Source organism: Carassius gibelio, chromosome A6 (assembly GCF_023724105.1).
Source record: "Carassius gibelio isolate Cgi1373 ecotype wild population from Czech Republic chromosome A6, carGib1.2-hapl.c, whole genome shotgun sequence".
Lineage (NCBI taxonomy): Eukaryota > Metazoa > Chordata > Actinopteri > Cypriniformes > Cyprinidae > Carassius > Carassius gibelio.
In genome coordinates, this window is record NC_068376.1 from 13,530,918 (window position 1) to 13,551,903 (window position 20,986).

General features: G+C 38.8%; 2 protein-coding genes across 4 annotated transcripts in view; both read left to right on the forward strand.

The window, feature by feature from the left end:
- LOC128016241 (uncharacterized) overlaps positions 1-20,986 on the forward strand; it is a 114,928-nt gene that overhangs the window by 17,636 nt on the left and 76,306 nt on the right. The gene's annotated exons all lie outside the window — the stretch shown is intronic.
- Positions 5,003-20,986, forward strand: part of nol11 (nucleolar protein 11) — a 39,596-nt gene continuing 23,612 nt past the window's right edge. For both annotated transcript variants that reach the window (XM_052600747.1, XM_052600749.1), the window contains exons 1-4: positions 5,003-5,183; positions 5,386-5,499; positions 5,584-5,640; positions 10,301-10,449. In XM_052600747.1, the coding sequence (XP_052456707.1) occupies positions 5,037-5,183; positions 5,386-5,499; positions 5,584-5,640; positions 10,301-10,449 (467 nt within the window). In that variant the 5' untranslated portion in view covers positions 5,003-5,036. The remainder of the gene's footprint in view (positions 5,184-5,385; positions 5,500-5,583; positions 5,641-10,300; positions 10,450-20,986) is intronic.

Here is a 20,986-nt window from a genome sequence, read left to right on the forward strand (position 1 = left end):
ATGTGGGTAAAAGCCACTACAGTAAGGGCTCAGCAATACACAAGTATTCAAACAAGCCCATACAGTTCACAAAGTGAACGGAGTCACGTGAGCTGAAGATTCATGCACCCCGAGTTATCTGAAGAGAATTAACAATCTGCATGAACAACCATAACGACAGCAGCAGTCTTCCTAGGTAGTGGTAATGGAAGTTTTTGTGAAGTGTACAACAGTAGCAGAGAGCAAAAGAGTCGCGACGATAATCGCCAGGACAAAAGAGGGAGAATCCTGTGGCAAATAGGGATGACAAAAACAGCGTTACTAATTAGTTACACGACATCACTTGCTGGAATTCCCCGTTAACAAACACACTGACTTACCAAATGAGCACAACGAGGGTAGATGAGCCTAATCGAGCGCAGCGTCAGTTCAGTCAGGCCACAGAGGCAAGGCTGTGAACAGCTGATGCGGTCAGCTGTCAAATCGCTCCAATCACCACCTCTCTCCTATTAGACACGGGACCTATATATACATGGCACTACTGCTCGGTAAGTATGCTCAACGGCTCGCAACCGTCCCTCCCTCCCCATTATAAGCATGAGCACATTACTGCTCACCTTCTGGCTGTCGTCTTGTTTGTGTCAGATCACTAAGGCTTCCAAAAATCGTAGCTGGCATGGACCTCTTTGCGGAGAGACACCCATCTTCATAACCAGGCTACAGGATAGACATACCACTGACACATATGATTATCATCGTTTAAAGACTTTATTAAAAGTCTTAATTATTATGTATTTCTAAATTCATGGTTCCGGGGGGTTAATGTTAAAGCTGTCGTATGTCAATTATTCTGGGAGTAAGAACCCCCATAAGGAACCATACCGCCAAAGATAAATTGTGTTCAATAAACTCAAGTAAACTTGCCAAAGTGGTTCCTGTCTGAACTATCAGTTCGCAGGCTTGACACTCAGTGTTCAAATACCTCGCTGCAAAGCTGAAGTACAGGGACTGCACATTAATCAAAACCATCCCTCAGCAAGAAAGTTAACCATAAAACAGCTTTCGCTTACCTAAAAAAGGGCAATCATACAGTCCACGGCAACAGATGAAAACCCTAATAAAACAGACAGGCTGGGGTGCAAAAAACAAAATCATAAGTATCAGTGTTTGAGAATCCTGGCAAGATGGCAGATAGGGTGCATCGTATGTTCTGAGCTCTCGAGGACTGTCCCAGTTTTTTTTTTCATGTTACACTTTCCAGTCGCTATAAGTTGTTCATTTAGAAGTTTAATATATTAAGAAACTGAAAAATAAAAGAAAACAAGGTGCACCATGACTACAAAAAAGAATCTTGCTTCAGTAACGAGGTAGTTGATGGCCATGAGTATGCTACAAGTATGGAAGTTTTCACCGGTAAAGAATGCACCAACAGTTAAGAGGAAGGATACAGGGACAGAAGGGAAAGAAGGAATGAATGCAGTCTTAGAAGCAATAAAGTAGCTAACGGATAAGGTAGACATACTAGGTACTCAGCTACAACAGAATTCCATCATGTTAACAAGTATAGCCAAGGCAGTTGAGTTCAACGCGGCCGAAATCAAGGACTGCAAAACTCAGTTACAGTCTTCGGTCCGCAAAGTATCGGCTTTAAAGAAAGATAACGAGGAGTTGATGGAGCATGTCTTGGAGCTGGAGAGATACAAATGCTGATGGAATCTGAGGATTCGTGGTCCAAAGGAAGAAAGGTGAAGACATACAGTACGTGAGGCGGTTGCACAGTTGCTGGTGAAAATCTCCCCATCTTGGTCCTCGAACATCAATCACATTGTTGATTCCCCTTACGAAAGGAAAATATATTTACCAATATATTTCTTAAAATATATTGTGATATATTGTAATATATTATTTTACCTTTTTATTTTCTAATATTTTATATATTTGAATACATTTAATAATATATTGATGATACATATATTATATTATATATTGCAAAATATGCAAATGATTGCCGCTTTCAATATATTGCAATACAGTTTTTAGTTTCATATTCCCAGAGAGTTATTTAAGAAATTAGGAGGAATAGAGTTTCCTTTAAGATGTGACTTCACTGCTCAACGTCTCCCAGTTAAATTATCCCAGTTTCACCAACAGGTCTTGTTATATTGGAAGATTTTATATAACCATAATTTCACACCACACAATACACCATTATGGAATAAGAGATACATTACAGTTAGAAACAAATCATTGTATGACAAGGATTGGATTGAAAAAGGTATTTGGTCAGTGTCCCATTTAATTAAGAATAGTGCTATTATATCATATGAGAATTTCTGTTTTAAATATTTAAATTGCAGTCAAGCTAAGTTTGAATCCATTGTTTAAAGCTATTCCTAACTCAAAGGAACTCAAAGAAATCAAAGAAACTCTTCTTTATTCGAACCCTATGACCCTGTGTTTACCTCCACTGTTAATTGAAGGCTGTGAATTTAAAGGAGGAAAACTTTCCAACAAAATTATTAGAAATACGTTAAATAACATTTCTTGTCCTATCGCAGTTTACAGAAATTCGATTTCTTATAATTTCCAAAAAGATACCATTCATATTCTTAGAACTAAATACATATAATTTCTTTTATCTCCTAAGATTAAAGAAATTCATTTTAAAGTTTTAAATGGGATATATCCATCCAGTGAGTACTTAAGACTTAGATTTGGATTTGATTCTAATAAATGTATATTTTGTGATGACATCGAAACTACGGATCACCTGTTCTTTCATTGCAAGTATGTGGATGCTTTATGGTCTGATATTCATGACTGGCTTTACCCAAAGATACGTTACCTGGTCAACTTCAACCTAAGAGACATTGTCTATGGACTTGTAATGAATAATAACAAAGATGATTTTCTTGTCAATAGCATCCTTATGCTGGGAAAATTTTATATTCATAAATCCAGATTCTTGAAAGTTAAATCAGCCTTTTATGCATTTCATAATGAGTGTATTTTGTATTCAAAAGCCCTTAAAATGATGAAAGAGAAAAATGCAATATTCATGTTTACTACTATTATGGAGTATGATTTAACAAGAAAAACCCTCGCCCCGCTCCTAGATTATTATTTTATTTTTTTTCCTCTTCCCTCTTTCCTTTTGTTCTCTCTCTTTCTGTTGTATTTAGATGCACCTATTCTATTCTGTACATTGTTATGTGAAGATGTATTGATTTGGCCAAGTTGTTTGTACATTAATGTTTGTTCAATAAAGAAGAAAAAAAAGTATCAGTGTTTGTCATTAAAGGTTAGCGAATGCTACCTGTCAGCAGTGCATACCTGAAGCCACCGTCAACACAAAAAAGGGAGGATCCGGACGTGACAATCCCAGGCTAAACACTGGCGCTCGCGACAGAGGCATGTTGCGCTGTGTGAACGCGTTCATGTGATTGGCTTAGAAGTAAACAATCCCCCGCGTGGGGTGTGTTCTTGTGATTGGCTAAAACAAGGGAGATATCTGATTGGATAGGTTGCATTATCATTCCCCGTTTTTAAAAAAATGCATTTGTGTGTCGAGCCAAGTCAGGGGAGTCTTAAAATTCACACATAAATGCAGTGAAGTCCACAGACCTCAAGCAATTTATAAATCAAGGTATATTTGTGTGTGCATCAGAAATACATTTCGGAATCTTGTCCTGTGCATTTCTGAATCTTGAGTGCATTTGTAAATGTTGTTTGCATTTCTGAATTGTGTGTGTATTTATGAATTTTGTGTGCATTTGTGTATCCTGTGTGTGTATTTATTAATCATGTGTGTGCATGTTTGAATCCTGTGTGTGCATATGTGAATGTAGTGAGTGCATTTATCTTTTTTGAGACTCGTTTAGCTCTATAGAAATGAGAGTTAGGGAATATGAAATGGAAACCTTACCTCACCATGGTCAATTCAGTGAGTAGTATTCCACCATGACTGTTCCCAGAAGTAAAGGTTGATATTAATATATTGGAAGAGAATGAAGAATGGAGGAAGTGGGAATTAAAACAAGCATTGACATAAGAAATGGTTATTATAATTATTAAAAAATTTACACAGACGGATCCAAGAACTAACATGATTGTGTGGGAGTTGGAATACATATCCCAGAATTTAAAATAAATCTATCCAAAAGACTGTCTGATCGGTTATCTGTATATACAGCAGAAATAGTGGCAGCCATTATTGCACTACAGTGGGTTGAAGAGGTCAGACCTGATAGGGTGGTACTTTGCACAGATTCTTTAGCTGTCATTAAAAGTATTCAGTCAATGACATCGGTAAGAGAAGATCTACCAATAGAACTTTTTCTCAGTTTATTTAGATTACATCAGGGTGGCATAGATGTACAGTTTTGCTGGGTGCCAGCACATGAAGGGGTTAAAGGGAACGAGAAAGCAGACAAACTGGCTAAAGAGGCGCTGCTAAAGAAAATAGTAATTACAATTCCACTAGGAAAATGTGAAGGTAAAGCATTGGTTAAGAAGAAAAGACTTGAAATATGGCAGAAATGGTGGGAGGAAGACAGGAAAGGTAGGAGATATGATAAAATACAAAAAAAAAAAAAAAAAAAAACTGTCAGTATAAAGAATTACATGAGAGGTTATTGTAATGGCAAGATTGAGAGTGGATCACACAGGGCTGAATGGCACATTATTTTTTAATGGGGAAAAGGAATAGTGAGAACTGTGAAAACTGTGGGGATAAAGAAAATGTTGAACACGTAATATTGTACTGTAAATTGAATGAGGTGGAAAGACGGGTGTTTAAAAATAAGGTTCAGAGTTGAATCTAGTAGGTATACTGGGACTAGAAGGAGAGGTAGAGGAAATAAGAATCACCAGGAAGGCACTGGTTAATTTTTAAAAATGTGGAATAGAATCAGAAATTGTAAAATGACAGGATTATACATACTCCAGTACAGTAGGTGGCGGTATGCCCCTTAACGTTGGTTGCGGTCCGCCATTAAATAAAAGAAGAAGAAGATTCACCGACGAGTCTCGCGATAGAAGAAATCACTTGGAGAAACATGGCAACGCTGTATGAAGGATACACGTTGTGTGGCGTTGGACCAGTGCAAAATTCCTCTAATATAGGGATTCTAGGGGTTGAACAGGGTAGAGATATCGACTATGTCCTCGTTACTGACTCTTCGAGATCTATTACCGGTTACAAGGTAAAATTACTTAGAAGTAACGTACTGTCTATCTAAGTTAACTAGAAACTGTCGCACGCGGTTCTACAGCGTGCAAACCCAGGAATTGCTCCAACAGCATCATATGCTTTTAATCCATTCTGTAACGTTACATGTTATTTCGTTCGAGATTTTTGAGCTATTTGTATGACTTTTTTTAGCCGTTTTTTCCCCTTATTCCTAGGTGTCTGATCAGAAGCCAACGGGCAGTTGGTCAGTGAAACAGGGACAGATAATCTCTTGCCCCGCTGTGTTTAACACGCAGTCCCAGGAATATGTGGTCGTTACAGATGACAGGGTAAGAAGACCGACATGATTTTCCCCATTAGACCGCTTCAATTTCACATGTTAAGAACTTGATTTAGACATGATTGTGTTTTAGGTCGTCAGAGTTTGGAAAGAAGATGATGTTAACCTGGAAAAGGGTTTTAAAGCAACAGTAAGTAAAGTTAAATTTCATAAGGTTTGAACTGGGTCTATGGAATGGGTAACGAGAACCAGTTTTTTTTTTTCGACCGTACGTAACTTTAATTGGGTCAATACTTTTATCGGTAATTGCGTTGTTTTATCTCCGCATACTTCAATGTTAATGGCGAATTATAAGCTGCTGTTTGTCATTTTTCTTCACTTAATGAATGATGCGGCCATTTACTCGACGTGCGTGTGAAATCCATGTGAGTTTGCGTGCGATAAGTATTCTTCATTAGATTTTTACGGCAGTTGGCATCCATAGCGTTGCATTACTGCCATCTGTTGTTTCACTCTAGCTTACTCAACTTTTATTTAAAGGGTTAGTTCGCCCAAAAATGAAAATTATGTCATTAATAACTCACCCTTATGCTGTTCCAAACATGTAAGACCTCATTTTATCTTCGGAACACAGTTTAAGATATTTTAGATTTAGTCCAAGAGCTCTCAGTGCCTCCATTGAAGTTGTGTGTACGGTACACTGTCCATGTCCAGAAAGGTAAGAAAAACATCATCAAAGTAGTCCATGTGACATCAGAGGGTCCGTTGGAATTTTTTGAAGCATCGAAAATGCATTTTGGTCCAGAAATAGCAAAAACGACGACTTTATTCAGCATTGTCTTCTCTTCCGTGTCTGTGTGAGAGAGAGTTCAAATCAAAGCAGTCTGGATATCCGGTTCGCGAACAAATCATTCAGTTCACCAAATCAAACTGAATCGAGTAAACATTCTAAGCCACCATAGTTATTTTCAGATTGTCCTCGCACCATGCAGTAAACTGGGCTGTCCGTCTGCAAGGTCCATATTATGTCACTTACTCTTAAAGTTCTGGTAGAAAAGTTCTGCGTCCTCATGCCTGTACGTGTATTATGAAGAGGACATAATGCAGACAGTGTGCCGACGGCCGAATTATACTTGATCTTTATCAGTGGCGCATGAGATGCGATGACGATGTATGTGGCATTGCATTATATGGTTATGTTATCCTATCCAGTTGAAGCCACAAAAAAAAAAAAAAAAAAAAAAAAAGAGCATCAATGTGGTGAAGATCTTGTTTACATCAAAACTTACTCCAAGCTGTTCACACAGAACGCATCTAATGTGCATTTTCTAGAGGGACACCACTGGACTCGCGTCTCGCACAAGAGAGTAAAATGTATGCATTTAATTAAAAAAAAAGTTAAAAAATATCCTGTGTGACTGGTTTTCCACCCTTTTTATTTATTTAATAATGCATGCATACATGACGCTGTTTTGTTTATAGTTCTTTAAGCAACTAAATAATAATTGGTTCATAAATTATTTTAAATTTGTTGTTTTTTCACAGTCATGTATTCTAATGCTTTGAATAAACATGCAGTAATATTTTGCTCCATGTGCTATCTTGAGGCCTCAGAAGAGAAGCAAAAAGCTTTTCTTCACCCTAACTGAAATTATCCATTTTAAATTCGAATACAAATCGAATTTTGATCATATTTAAGTCGAAATTAGTTTTTTTTTCAGCTATTTTGACAGCCCTATGTAAATCTATCCCGAATCTGTATGCATGAGACTGTCTGAATACAGGCAGAATTCACATTTCTGTTGTAAAAAGAGAAACATTGTGCAGAAGTATTATTTGCTGTTATCTGTGTGTGTCCCAAGATGCAGTTGCTGTGTGACGTGTGTTCCAAAAAAAAAAAAAACCCGGACGTGCTCCAAAAAAATAAAAAAAAACCTGGACGTGCTTCGAGAGAAGGTTGTTAAAATGAATTTCCTATTTTAGTTTTCGAAACTTGTGTTGGTTGGTCCAATCAATTAGTGCAATAGATTTTCGAACATAAAGTTACAGTCGACATGGTCACGGCTTTAGACTGGATGGGAGAAGGGATGGGAAAAGATCTGGGCACATTGTTTTCAGAACTTCGTGCCCAGTTAAAGCAATGTCAAGCCGTTTAATGCATTTTTAGAAGTATTATGGTGCCCGAACCTGTATGACTTTGAACAGTGACCACAAACATTTTGTTTACTGCAGCCACAGCCATCATTGCCAAGCACGAACCGTTGACACTGACAGTGAATGGGTTTTATTAATAGGCGAAGTTCCTCCTTTGTCGTTCATGTAAAGTTCCTTTGACTACCAAGCATATTTCATTCAAATCCAACGAGACTTTGTCCAATATTTCAACGCACCAACTGGTTCACCCAGTTCATTCAAAACATGGATTAAGAAATTAAGTGCTGCTGTGGAATGCTCGGGATGAAAAGTTCTGATTTGTCTTCATTTTTTGGTTGGCAAAATTGAACAAAGCGGACAACATTGTCTAAAATAACACTATTAACTTCTTAATTAACTGTTTTATAAGATGATATCACATTTGCACTTGTGTGATTATTGCTCTTAACCTACTGCTCGTGTGAAATTTCTTAAATATGTGATGTAAATGAGACACAATCTCAAACGGTTTTGTAGCAGCAACATTCACAAATTCACAAGTGGGAACCCAGTGTGCCTGGTAGCTTTTGCTGTGTCTATTTTATCATGTGATAGAAAGTCTAAGGTCTTCCTCAAGCCGTACGGCTGACCCATCTAATCTGCAGCCTATTATGCGTCAAACTAAAAATGCTGTTGAGACAAAAACCAATGCCATGAAATTCACCAAAACTGCTAAACTCACAAAAAAAAATATATTTCTGATCAATGACAATGACCACAAACAACTTAGATTATATATTTTTAACCCTCTGGAGTCTAAGAGTACCATCCATCACGTAATTAGCCCTCGCATTGAGTTCCTCAATGAGGTTAAAATTATATTAGATACACCAGTAAAGGTCACCGTCTGGAGGTTACTTGCATCTCCTGTGTAAAGTTGTCGCTGATTGACTGGGAGTTCAGTAGTCGTTGAAGTGACGTCTTGGGAAGCCCGTGGTTGTTGGGCGTTGGCTGAAGATGGAGTTGTATGGCTGGTTGAAGTTAAAACGGGCACCCGAGGTCAGGCGTCAGAGGCTTAACATTACAAAACTTAACTCCGAACATGAAACGGAAAAGAAAAGAAATAAAGTTTGACGAGACAAGGTAGTGTTTCTTCTCATTGTGGCTAAGAAGCACGCTGGAACCATGCTTAAAGAACAGTGATAACAAACAGCATGGCTAAAATCTAAAGCTAGGTAGCAAAGCTGCAAGCTAAAAGCTAAGACTAGTAGCAGAAGCAAAGCTAACAACTAAAAGCAAAGATTTCATGGTGTCCTAAGTATTTAAACTGGCCTGTTGGCCACACCTCAAATGTTGTCTTGACCAATCAGATATTGTTTTGGCTCGGGGGTATCATAAATCATATGTTTATCTTACCAAGCATCTGGTCCGAATTTTCCCACTCTTGCAGGGTCTAATTTTGGACATGATTCCTATAACCAGGTTATGATATATTTGACAAATAAATGATTGTCTGAACTAATTCAAGCAAGCATATTCGATTATATCGATACTAGACATGACTATGCATCCTATAGTTATCAAAAGACATACACAATAAGTGATTATAACGTGATAGTCGAATGTGTGGGTTACACATAAATGAATATGGAGTGAAGCGATGGACTGATTTCTGTTACAGTTTAATCGTATCCTGAGTACCACTAATACTGAACCACAGCTGGAGAATCAATGATCTTACTTTGACAAAACAGACCTACCTATAACTATCAAATGTAACCCAACACTTTAGTCCAAAAATAGCAAAATCTCTCGGACTAAATCTAAAATATCTTAAACTGTGTCCCGAAGATAAATGGTCTCACGGGTTGTTAATGACATCATTTTGATTATTGGGTGAACTAACCCTTTAAGAAGTTCTGTATATACCCTGAACTGCCTTTTTCGAGAACCAAATTAGCTCCTACTCCAGAGCAGGGTCTAACCAGCACAACTGGTACTACTCGGGGAAGTCGTGGCCTACTGGTTAGAGCGTCAGACTCCCAATCGAAGGGTTGTGAGTTCGAGTCTCGGGCCGGACAGAATTGTGGGTGGCGGTAGTGCATGAACAGCTCTCTCTCCACCTTCAATACCACGACTTAGGTGCCCTTGAGCAAGGCATCGAACCCCCAACTGCTCCCCGGGCGCCGCAGCATAAATGGCTGCCCACTGCTCCGGGTGTGTGCTCACAGTGTGTGTGTGTGTGTTCACTGCTCTGTGTGTGTGCATTTCGGATGGGTTAAATGCAGAGCACAAATTCTGAGTATGGGTCACCATACTTGGCTGAATGTCACTTCTTCACTTCACTTCACTTAAGCAGACATTGATTGGCCAAACGCATAAAAAAACGCCCTCACCCGCCATGATTTAACACGCTGTGTAAACATCATTATTGTGAAACCTGCAAGACACAACTAAAACACACTGTCCTCTATCCTCCTGTTGTTCATGTTGTTTTCATTGTTGTACGCCATGCAAAAATGACGTTACTGTCGACCAGCTTACATCTCTTTCTAGTACACGCTCTAAGTGCTGATGCAACCCTTTAAATTGTACTGGGAAAAAGTTCATGAAATTCATCCCAGTGTTTTAAGTAATGTGTATTTAGTTCTGGAATTAAAGCAGTGCAAAAAGCCCTTAAGATATTTTATTTCTGACTTTTTTTTTTTTTTTTTCAGGTTTCAGCTGATGTTCTCAGAGTGCTGGCAGTTACTGACTCAGAGCCCGTGGTGCTGTTTTGTTGTGGTGCTGTCAGGTTCCTGGACTCACTACTTGCATCGCCACAGCAGCCCATAGAGGATGTTTTGACAGAGGATGAGATTATCAGGTCAGAGATCACAGAAAAGTAGAAAAGTAATTGGTTTAAAGTCACATGTCTCATGAGGTTCTATTTCAGATCTGAATAAGATATCATGAAAAAGTGTCTCCTGCAATTATTTTTATAAGACCGTGTACAACCCCCCCCCCCCCCCCCACAAATGTATTGAAGGCTTCTACAAATTATTTAGTCATTAAACATACCACTGCATAGTTTTTTCAATTATAAAACACTACCACATTTTTCAAAAAAAAGAGTTTCATATCTTTATGCTTGAAGCCTGAAATGTGGCAAAAGGTCGCAAAGTTCAAGGGGGCCGAATACTTTCACAAAGCACTGTGTGTGTGTTTATATGTATGTATGTACACATGTGTATGTACACATATGTGTATGTACACATATGTGTATGTACACATATGTGTATGTACACATATGTATATATATATAATCGCGCGCAGGTTGTTTATTACTATAAACTTGTTTTTAAACAATTTGTTTACACCTTTTTTTATATACTTTTTGATCAAATATATATAAAATAAAAAAAATAAGAGATTACTGCTGCAAAGTTTTCCACTAAATAAAACTGTTGCAAACCAATATCCTAATAAAATATAATGAAAAATATAAATATGATTACAGTGCAGGATTACCAATCCCAGCTTGTAGGCCTGCTCATATTTAAAAAAAATATATATAAATATAAAAATATAGAACTTTTCCAAAGTGTGAAGTGCAGCATCAACAGTTTCAGTTTTTAGACCTGCTCGGATTTTGTTATTGCGTTGGACCGATCGGAATTAAGAGCAAAGGTCTATTTAAATGCCGAAGGGAGCTGCGTCTGAAATACAATCATTTTTTTCCTAGTTGTAGTGATGATCACACTCACGTGATGCCTTTTGAAAACCTTAGGCCGGTGACACACTGGCATATTGCACCTGTCAAACATAGTCTATTTTGCCGTCAATACTGTTGACGGTGTCCTTTATCAGTAGGCTTTATATTTATGCTCCGCATGAAATATTGATATTGTTGTCGTGAAGACAAGATCCTGGTCTGTCGGCGGCCTCCCTCTGTCACCTAAGCCCCTTTCACACCGCACGTCGGACCCGCAATATTTCCGGAACATTGCAGGGTCGCCTTCTGTGTGAAAGCAACCACGTCCCGGAATTGATTACCGAATTGAACCCGGGTCGGGGACCTAGTAACATTGGGGGGTTCGACCTGGGACGAGCGATGTGTGAACAAAAGTCAGATCTAATTCCGTGTCGAAGTGATGACGCGCGTTATCGCACGACTCTTTTTCCGGCTGTTTTGAAGGAAGATCAACATTCGCAACGAAAACATATGTGCAAACTGCAATGAAGCAGAGATCAGTTAGTTACTCCCTTTCCGCGCTGACGCCGAGACCGTTTGCTTGCTTCAGTGAAAGTATAATGTGCCTAGCATTGTCGACTCGTACATTACACGTCACACGCTGATGTCACGTGTCGTAACGGGATTTTCAAGGGTTGTGTGTGAAAGCACGCACATATACCGGGTCATCACTGGCAGTGTGAAAGTGCCACATCTAGCGACCAGGGACCAATTGCAGGAACACTTTACCCCTGTATTTGCCGGAATGACAGTGTGAAAGGGGCTCTACAGTATCAACAGCGCACCAGCGCCGCATCAGGCACTATTCTGGTGTGTTTCTTTTACTGTCTAAAGTGTAAAGACACAGAAAACGCGAAGCATCTGTCACGCAACTAACAAGCAGCAGAAACGCCACGCTCATGCCACACAGCCAGTGTGTCACCCGCCTTAGAATCAGCTGCAGGGTGGGATTTGCGCTGAACACTGAGACTTCCGACACTTAATATGTTCGTTTGGAAACACGAAAATGTACCTATGTTCCGCACAGAAAATATTGCATTCGGTCATTTGGTACATATGTGCACTGTAAAAGCCCTGTACCCAAACGGTCCGGTATGAATACACGTACTGTTACACCCCATACACAAATAATAATAATAATAATAATAAAAAGATTCCAAAATGTGACTATTGGCTATTTTGTAAACTAACTTGAAGTGCTGTGCATTTAAGTTAGCCAAATAAATGTTTACTTACTGATTTTTCTTTATTTGGACTTTTAAAAACAAGTAGAAAATGTTGATTTCATTCTCTAATTTCTCCCAAAAGAAATCAACAATTTCTGCTTAAGGTTAGCAAACCAGGGATATTTTACATTTATTTTAAATGACGTGAACAGCGTTGATTCAACATGATTTTAGCAGACATACCTGACGTAGATGGGGCAACAACCAGAGATGAGCTAGCTAGGCAGTTGAAAACTTAGCATTTCTCTGTCTGTACATAATGCACTTATGAAAGATGCTTTGCCAGATTGCTTGTTTCCGCCCTCACATGCTAAAATTTTGTTGCACTTATGACAACAAGCGTTGTTTGCATAAAGTCTAGTGAAGTATAACCACACTTTGGAATGTTTGCTCTCTCCGCCATCGTTAAGCAGGAGTTTTAGTACTGTTATACGTGTGCGTGCGGTGCGCTTGTTCTTGTTTTATGCGTGACTGACAGACAGCCTCCGCAACGCGCATGAGATCTCGCAGATCTCACAGACAAACATCTTAATAATATCTCAAATTAGTAATGTTTGGTAAGATAAATTGTGCACGATAACATTAAGCAAATATCTTTGCCATCGTCACTCTTTATTATTAAGTGGGAATTTTCGTACTGTTATGTATGTGCGTGCGCCGTCCTCGTTGTTGTATGTGTGACTGACAGACGGAGTTAATACTGGGTTTCGGTACCCATCCCTAGAACTATGTGAGGATCCTGTTTGTGGACTTCAGCACGGCCTTTAACATGATCATCCCAGACCACCTCCTGCCCAAACTAACTCAGCTCTCCGTGCCCACCTCTGTCTGTCAGTAAATCAACAGCTTCCTGACAGATGGGCAGCAGCTAGTGAGGCTGGGAAAATACACATCCAGCACCCATACAATCGGCACTGGAGCTCCCCAGGGCTGCTTTCTATTCACCACTGCTCATCTCCCTGTACACTAACGGTTGCACGTCTAAGGACCCCTCTGTCAAGCTCCTGAAGTTTGTACACGACACCACACTCGTCGGCCTCATTCAGGACGGTGACTAGTCTGCTTACAAGACAGGAGGTCAAAGAGCTGGCTGTCTGGTGCACTCTCAACAACCTGGAGCTTAACACGTTCAAAACAGTGGAGATGATGGTGGACTTCAGGAGAAATCCCCCTGCTCTCCCCCTACTCACCATCATGAACAGCACTGTGACTGCAGTGGAGTCATTCTGGTTCCACCACTATCTCTCAGGACCTGAAGTGGGACATTCACATCGACTCAATTGTGAAAAAGGCCCAGCACACTCCCTCTTTGAACTGTTGCCATTTGGTCGACCCTACAAAGCACTGAGCACCAGAACGACCAGACACAGGAACGGTTTCTTCCCTCAAGCAATTCTTCTAATAAACAATTGATAATGCCTGTGGAACACACTACACTATTTATATACACATACACTTATTTATCTAACACGCATACTAAGTACACTTAAATTTTGAGTATACTTTTGAAAGGTGTGCAGATGTGGCTATGCCCGAGATGGAAAGCCCCCAGGCCTTAAGTTCGGCCATCCTGCAGACACGTGTCTGACTGTTTGCTCACACCAACAGGAGGAGGGGTCAGTGTTACTCTACACTGCACTCAGCCTAAGGGATTCCTACTCTTTCAATCATTGAGGAGAGATGGTAAAGAGCATACCGCAGGAACAGTATAATGGAATATATTAGTGGTTTTGAAATGGTGGCATTTTCAAATCACTGGTTATCGGACCATGTCTACTCTTGACTAAAGTATACATTTTGCTGAAATGTTTGTAGTTGGATAATAAATGTGACATAGAATTTTAAACCTACAAGTATGTGTGTTTGTATGATAGCACTAACTGTAAAGTGTAATGGGTTAATCAAAATAGCCTTTTTCCATTTTTAGTTTAGTAACTTCTGCTTAAAATTTTTTGTTTTTAGATTGTAGTGTTGTAATGTAATTTTAACCCTTTTTTTTTTGCAAACATGCCTACATGCTTACATTCACTTTGTTTAATCCAAATACAAAATACCAAAATATATAGGATCCCGTATACCACAAATCAGCCAGAAAATACAGATGATTTTTTTTTTGCTCCTATTGCCCAGCCCTATACAGAAGTGTGCTGGAGTTTTAATGAAAGGTTACTGGACACAAAATGACAAAAAAAAAAGCAAATATTAACTGGACGGTTACCATTTAAGAGTTAAAAAAATAAATAAATAAAAAGACCGTAGACTGTTTACCCCCACTCCAACACCCATAAAACCCTACCTACCTCACCCGCCCTTCTGACCACTCGCCATGTTACAATAAAAATGTCCAAGGTTGGCTGGTCTGCAAAATGCACATCCATCAACAGAAACGTATGTTAGCTGAACCCTATTTGTTTTACGTGTTAATTATAGCAAACCATATTACAAATGCTTAATATGGTTAAGGGGGGGGGGGGGGGGGGTGAAATGCTTGTTTTCACTCAATATCCTGTTAATCTTGATTACCTATAGAGTAGTACTGCATCCTTCATAACTCCAAAAAGTCTTTAGTTTTATTATATTCATAAGAGAAAGTGGTCTGTACCGATTTTTCCCGGAAAAACACGACCGGCTGGAGGCGTGATGTGTGGGCGGAGCTAAAGAATCACGAGCGCCACTAGGCTTTTGCGTTGAGAGCGTTTGGAAGCTGTGACACAGATCCAGAAGCTGAAATTTAACAAGAGCAGCATCAGCAACAACGTCTCTATGTGGTATTTACTGAAACTGTAAATATTTGCTTAGCGGTTTTGGAAAATTACTAAGTTCCACTTTGTCGTCTTTTTTTTTTTTTTTTTTTTAAGCTGTACATATTGAAAGTGCAGTTTGATGACAACATCGCATGTTGTTTACTTGATGTGCTTACGCACTGATAGCTAAGTTAACAACACAGAGATATTTGAAGCAGTTTTACTCACCGCAAGCGGTTCCAACACACGATCGTGACCCTTTTTCGTTGGGACTGCATTATCCTTAAGAAATAAACGATGTGCAAATCCGGCGTCAAACTGGGCCTTGTTTGTAAAACAAGGATCTTCTAAATGCAGGGGAACAAACACAAACACTTGCACAACTCCGTTGATGCTCTGTAAAAAAACTCCATCCGCTGGTCCCTTAATGCTGTTTCTCTTTTGGTAATCTGTGCAGTGTTGTCTTGCCCTGGCAACCAAAAACACACTCCTTTGGTGACATTTCGCGACACTCTCGCTCTGATCAGTGAACGTCTGTTGTGCTCCCAGTGCTCTGCTATACGGGAGCGCGCGCTCTTCCGGCAGACGTGCCCTTAGGACCCATATAAGGAAATTCTGCTCCATCTAACGTCACACAGAGCCATACTCGAAAAAAACTTTCAGAAACTCGTGACAAACCGGAAGATTTTGGAACAGAAATACTCCTTCAAACATACAACTTAATTTTTGAAACTTTGTCCATGTTTAGCATGGGAATCCAACTCTTTAACAGTGTAAAAAACTCAGTATGCATGAAATAGCATTTCACCCCCCCCTTTAAGTTGAACTGTGGTCCCTGCGTGTGCCGAACCGTGTGCGGAGAACCAAACGATTTGAATTTATTTTTTCTGCGAACCGTCCCTAATTTAAACTAGTCTAAATCACTGGGACGTTTGTGGTTTGTATAAGACCTCTGTGCCAAACATAAACGCTTCTCACTGGATCTCACAGTGCTGTTTAGTGGACTTGAGATGGTCAGTGAGTAATTTTATTTGTTTTAATCACACTGCTGTTTTTTGGGCTGAGCTATTAAATATGTGTGGCACCTATAAAAAAAATAAATAGTTTTGCTTCGTTCTGCTTTTGGTTTGTTTTCTGTTTAATCTTTCCCATATGGAACAGAAATGGCAACACTTATGTTAGGTAAATTGGTATTGGCACCAGTGTGATTGACTGCAACTAGGGCTGAAATGATTAGTCGACATTATCGACAATGTCGACTAGGGTTGTGCTGATGGACGATATCATTATCCATGGAGAGACACCATCGTGATGCCACGCCCCTGCCCCGCTGTGAGTCGACACCATAGACTGGAAAAAATACACACACACAAATCCTAGTCTCTTCTATAGACTATAGTTAATGTAAAATCTTTGCAGGAATTTCTCTGTAAATTAAATTGAGAATATTACTAATGCATATATGCTATTTGAAATACTCACTGTAGTCTATGCCAGAGACGTGACGTGTGTTAGTATGTGAAAATACGGTGCGAGGCATTTGATCTTTGCATTGTTAGAATCTTGTTTTTTTTACGTTAAACACTGTACATTTATTTTAAATATTTAATTTTGTACAAGAAAAAAGGCCTTATTAATGAATTATTATCCTATTATAGTGTCTCAGGAAATCGTGCTCATTGTTACATAGATGTGTGGCTTTACTGCACTGAAGCGGCAGTTTAAACCCAGAATTCAGCGAATGTCAATTAAAAGTTATTTATTAGCCAGACAAAAGTTAAAGACAATTTTCCTTGGCCATGATGTCCAATCAAATGAAAGAATGAAGGTAATTCAGATAACACAGAAGAACAAAGAACAAGAAAACGGGAACAACACTCGGACCGAAACGCGGGATTTACATACATAGACAATGTTCACATTTAGATGTTTCTGGCCAGAAATACCAACATGTTCACTTTGTCTGGTTTTAATAAGCTGCAGATTGGAGTAACTACACTCCCCGCTGTGCTGAAGACCTGCTCTGATGGAGTACTGGTAGCACATATGCACAGATATTTCCGTGCTAATCTGGCCATGAACAGAAACCTTTTTTCATTCGTTTTCCACCAAGTCAGTGGGTCCTCTTCCCCATCGTTGGCCATTTCCTGCAGGTAAATGGTAATTTCTGACTTGACCTTTTGCTCATCAGTGAGTGTGCCTGCAGCTGCTGTGGCTGCTCTCTACGCAAGAATGTCTGTGAAGTCCGCTACTGGCTTCAGCGCGTTGTTCACAGATTCCAGAACACTTATATCTTGCCATGTCAGCTGGGGGAGTGGGCGGCGGCTTTTGTCTTGGGCAAACACACGTTTGATGGTTTGCTCCTGCTCCAGCATTCTCTCCACCATTTGCTGTTTTGAGCCCCATCGTGTTGCACAGTCCTGTCAGTAAAGACGCAGTAAATAATAAAATACATATTAAATTAAGCAATGTAATTTTTTTTACTTTTTTTTTTTTAATTAAATAAATTTGTTAGATAACTGTTTTAAAAATTACCGTGCTCAGGGAGTTTAATTTCCACTTGTGATTTCTGCAGTTCACTTCGCCTTAGCCAGCTGTGCGAAAACGCATTGTTGACTAGTGCCCGGCAAACCCCGAAAGCTCGGTCTGTGCTGGCCCTCTGTTGCGCAAGCGAGTTGTTTATGGCCAGGTTCAAGTTGTGCCCAAAGTAACTTAACCATGGCCATTTCAACTGCCGGATGGCTGCAACAATATTCGCCCCATTGTTGGTAGTTATACAGGCAATTTGTTTCTCCTGTAGTTTCCAGTCATTAATTGCCTCACGCAGTGCTTCTTCCAAATTATCTGCTGTGTGGCTTTCGGGCATGAAACAGGTTTGTAAGCATTTGGACTGCAGTGTCCACTCTTTATTTACATAATGCACTGTCACAGACATGTAGGGCATCATATTGCAGCTGGATCACATGTCCGTTGTCAGGGCTAAATATTCTACATTACCAAGCTCTTTCGTGATGTTACTTCTAACCTCGTTGAAAAGGTTTGTGATCGCAGTCTTTGAGAAATATTTCCAATCTGGCAGCTCATACTGTTTATCAAAGGTATTGCAGCATGGCCTTGAACGACGGCTTCTCCACTGTATTGAACGAAACCATTTCTTTGGCCAGGACGCGAGTTAGTGCATCTGTCACTGTCGGTTTTATATTTAGTGCCTTTTACAAAAGCCCCAGTTATCGTCTGCTGACCCTGGCTAGCTTTTTTGCTAGGTCCAGCATGTGCAGGCAAGGTGGCATATTCTGCTGGATGGTGAACACGCAAGTGGTCATGAAGATTAGTCGTCTGCCCATCTTCTGTGCGGATCACACATGAGCAGATCTTGCACACAGCTTCAGTCAGGTCCCTTGGCTGCCCACTCTCATCAGGTCTAAATCCCAAAAATTGCCATATAGGCGAAGTAGTACCCTTTTTAGCAACCAATACCAACACCATTGTATCAACTCTTTAAGTGGAAGGACTCTACTTTTTTTCCCCCTTACGTGCAATCGGAAATCACGGATGAGTCATTAGTTGGGAAATAAAATAAAGTAATAAAGTAAAATAACGAATAATAATTATATAATAACGAAAAATGTAAAATAATTCCGGTTAAATTAATTCTGGTTAAATTAATATTTGATTAAAGTGATAGTTTGGTTTGCAGAGATCAAAACTTAATCTAGCTCAGGACTGTTTTGATTATCATAACCCAGTAAGGTATTTCAAGAGAGATTACTCTAGCAGTCAAAAGATTTTGAATGGTAACATTAAGATTAATGTTTTATTTTCTTTATTTTATTTTTAATATAAAGTCTCTTCTGCTCACCAAGCCTGCATTTATTAGATCCAAAATACAGCGAAAGCAGTAATATTGTGCAATATTTTTACGATTTAAAATGTTTTTTTTTTATTTGAATATATTTTAAATGTAATTTATTGTCATTACTCCAGTCACTTGATCCTTCAGAAATCATTCTAATATACTGATTGAGTACCTTTTTTTTTTTTTCAGGATTATTTGATGAATATAAAAATCCAGAGATCAGAATTTATTAGTGTTGGGTATTATTTTGAATTTGAATGATTTCGATTCCTTGTTTCGATTCCGGTTCCTAACTATTCTCGAATCCGATTCTTTTAAGGTTAGGATATTTTAAATGATCTTGCTAACCAATGATCTTTCTGAATTAAATAGTCTGACCTTTTCCATCAATTTTAATTCTATGAACTTTTTGCTTTTTATGAATTTTACAATGAATTTCTCACTAAGATTTATTAATCAAAAAGCAAGTCTAATTCATTAAAATCATAAAAATTCTAAATTTTTCACATCAATTTATTAAAAGTTTTGCAAAAATCACATTTGTGGACCTATGAATTTTTTTTTTTTTTTTTATTCACCATGTTTGTTATCTTATTCTGTGTTTTTAGCATTTCTAATTATTTAAATGCATAAAAACAACTTGCATTGTATTCTTTTTTTTTTCCTTAAAATAGCCTTATGAAATGTTTTTCCCTCTCAGGTATTCTTTTGTGTATTTGCATTTTTGTTTTTTTTTTGGTTAACAAATGAAGGCATAAAACATTTATATTTGAAATATATATGAACTAAAACTAACTTTATTTTTTGGTAAAAAAAGGGGAATTACTACTAAATATAAAACGTAAGAAATGTTGAGTGATTTAAACCTTAAATTGTTTGATTCTTTTAGTAGTAGTAGTAGTAGTAGTAGTAGGCTATGTACATTCTTCTAAACATTTATTGCAAACACTTGTCTTTACACTAAACCGGACTTTTATTTTGACGAGTTGGCGCAAATACCTTTACAGTTCGCAGAACATTCAGGATTCATATTTAAATAGACTTTTCCGGCTTAATATTTACAGATACTAGTCCATATCGCGATTTCATGTAAGTGCAATGACCAACTTTTGATTAATTCAAAATTTGGCAAATTCTGTGACTTTCTACGTTAAACTGTCAATTCCGTTTTTATGACTGGATTCTGCGTTTTCTGCATCGCGGAAATCATAGGGTCCTACTATAAGAAACAACTTGTAAAACCCAGCGTAGATTAGCAGCAGGTACAGTATAAAATCAGAAACCGTTATTTAGGAAAATGATCATCTGCCTTCTCAGGCAGGATGCGTGAGCATTCTGGACAGATAACATTATATCCTGCTGTGGAGAAAACACGTACGCTGGGTGTAGAAGCTTGAACGAATAAATAGGAGAAAGATGCAGCGAAGGACGGTCTGTGCAGTGCGTCAAAGATGGGGGTACATATTTCTTTGTACTCCATGAACTTGAAGGTGCTTTATCATGTTCGACGTGCACCCTCCTATGCACAAAACAATCTTGATGTAAATGTTGCATTTTGCCGAGATTTTGTTCTGTTTGGGAAAATTAAGCCACACTTAGGACCGCCGACGCATGCTATCCATGTTTGGCTCGCTCGATTATGCCAACACTTCCGGTGTATGCTGCTTTGTTGGTGTTCGGCGGTTTCTTCTTCGGTCGGCTGACTAGGACTCATAGCTAGGAATCGAAAATTGTAACTTTTCAACGATTCCGGGAGAAACACGAAGCTAGTCCCGGTTCCAATCGGTACCCAAGCCTAGAATTTATCTGAAATAAAAATCTTTTGTAAAATTATACACAATACC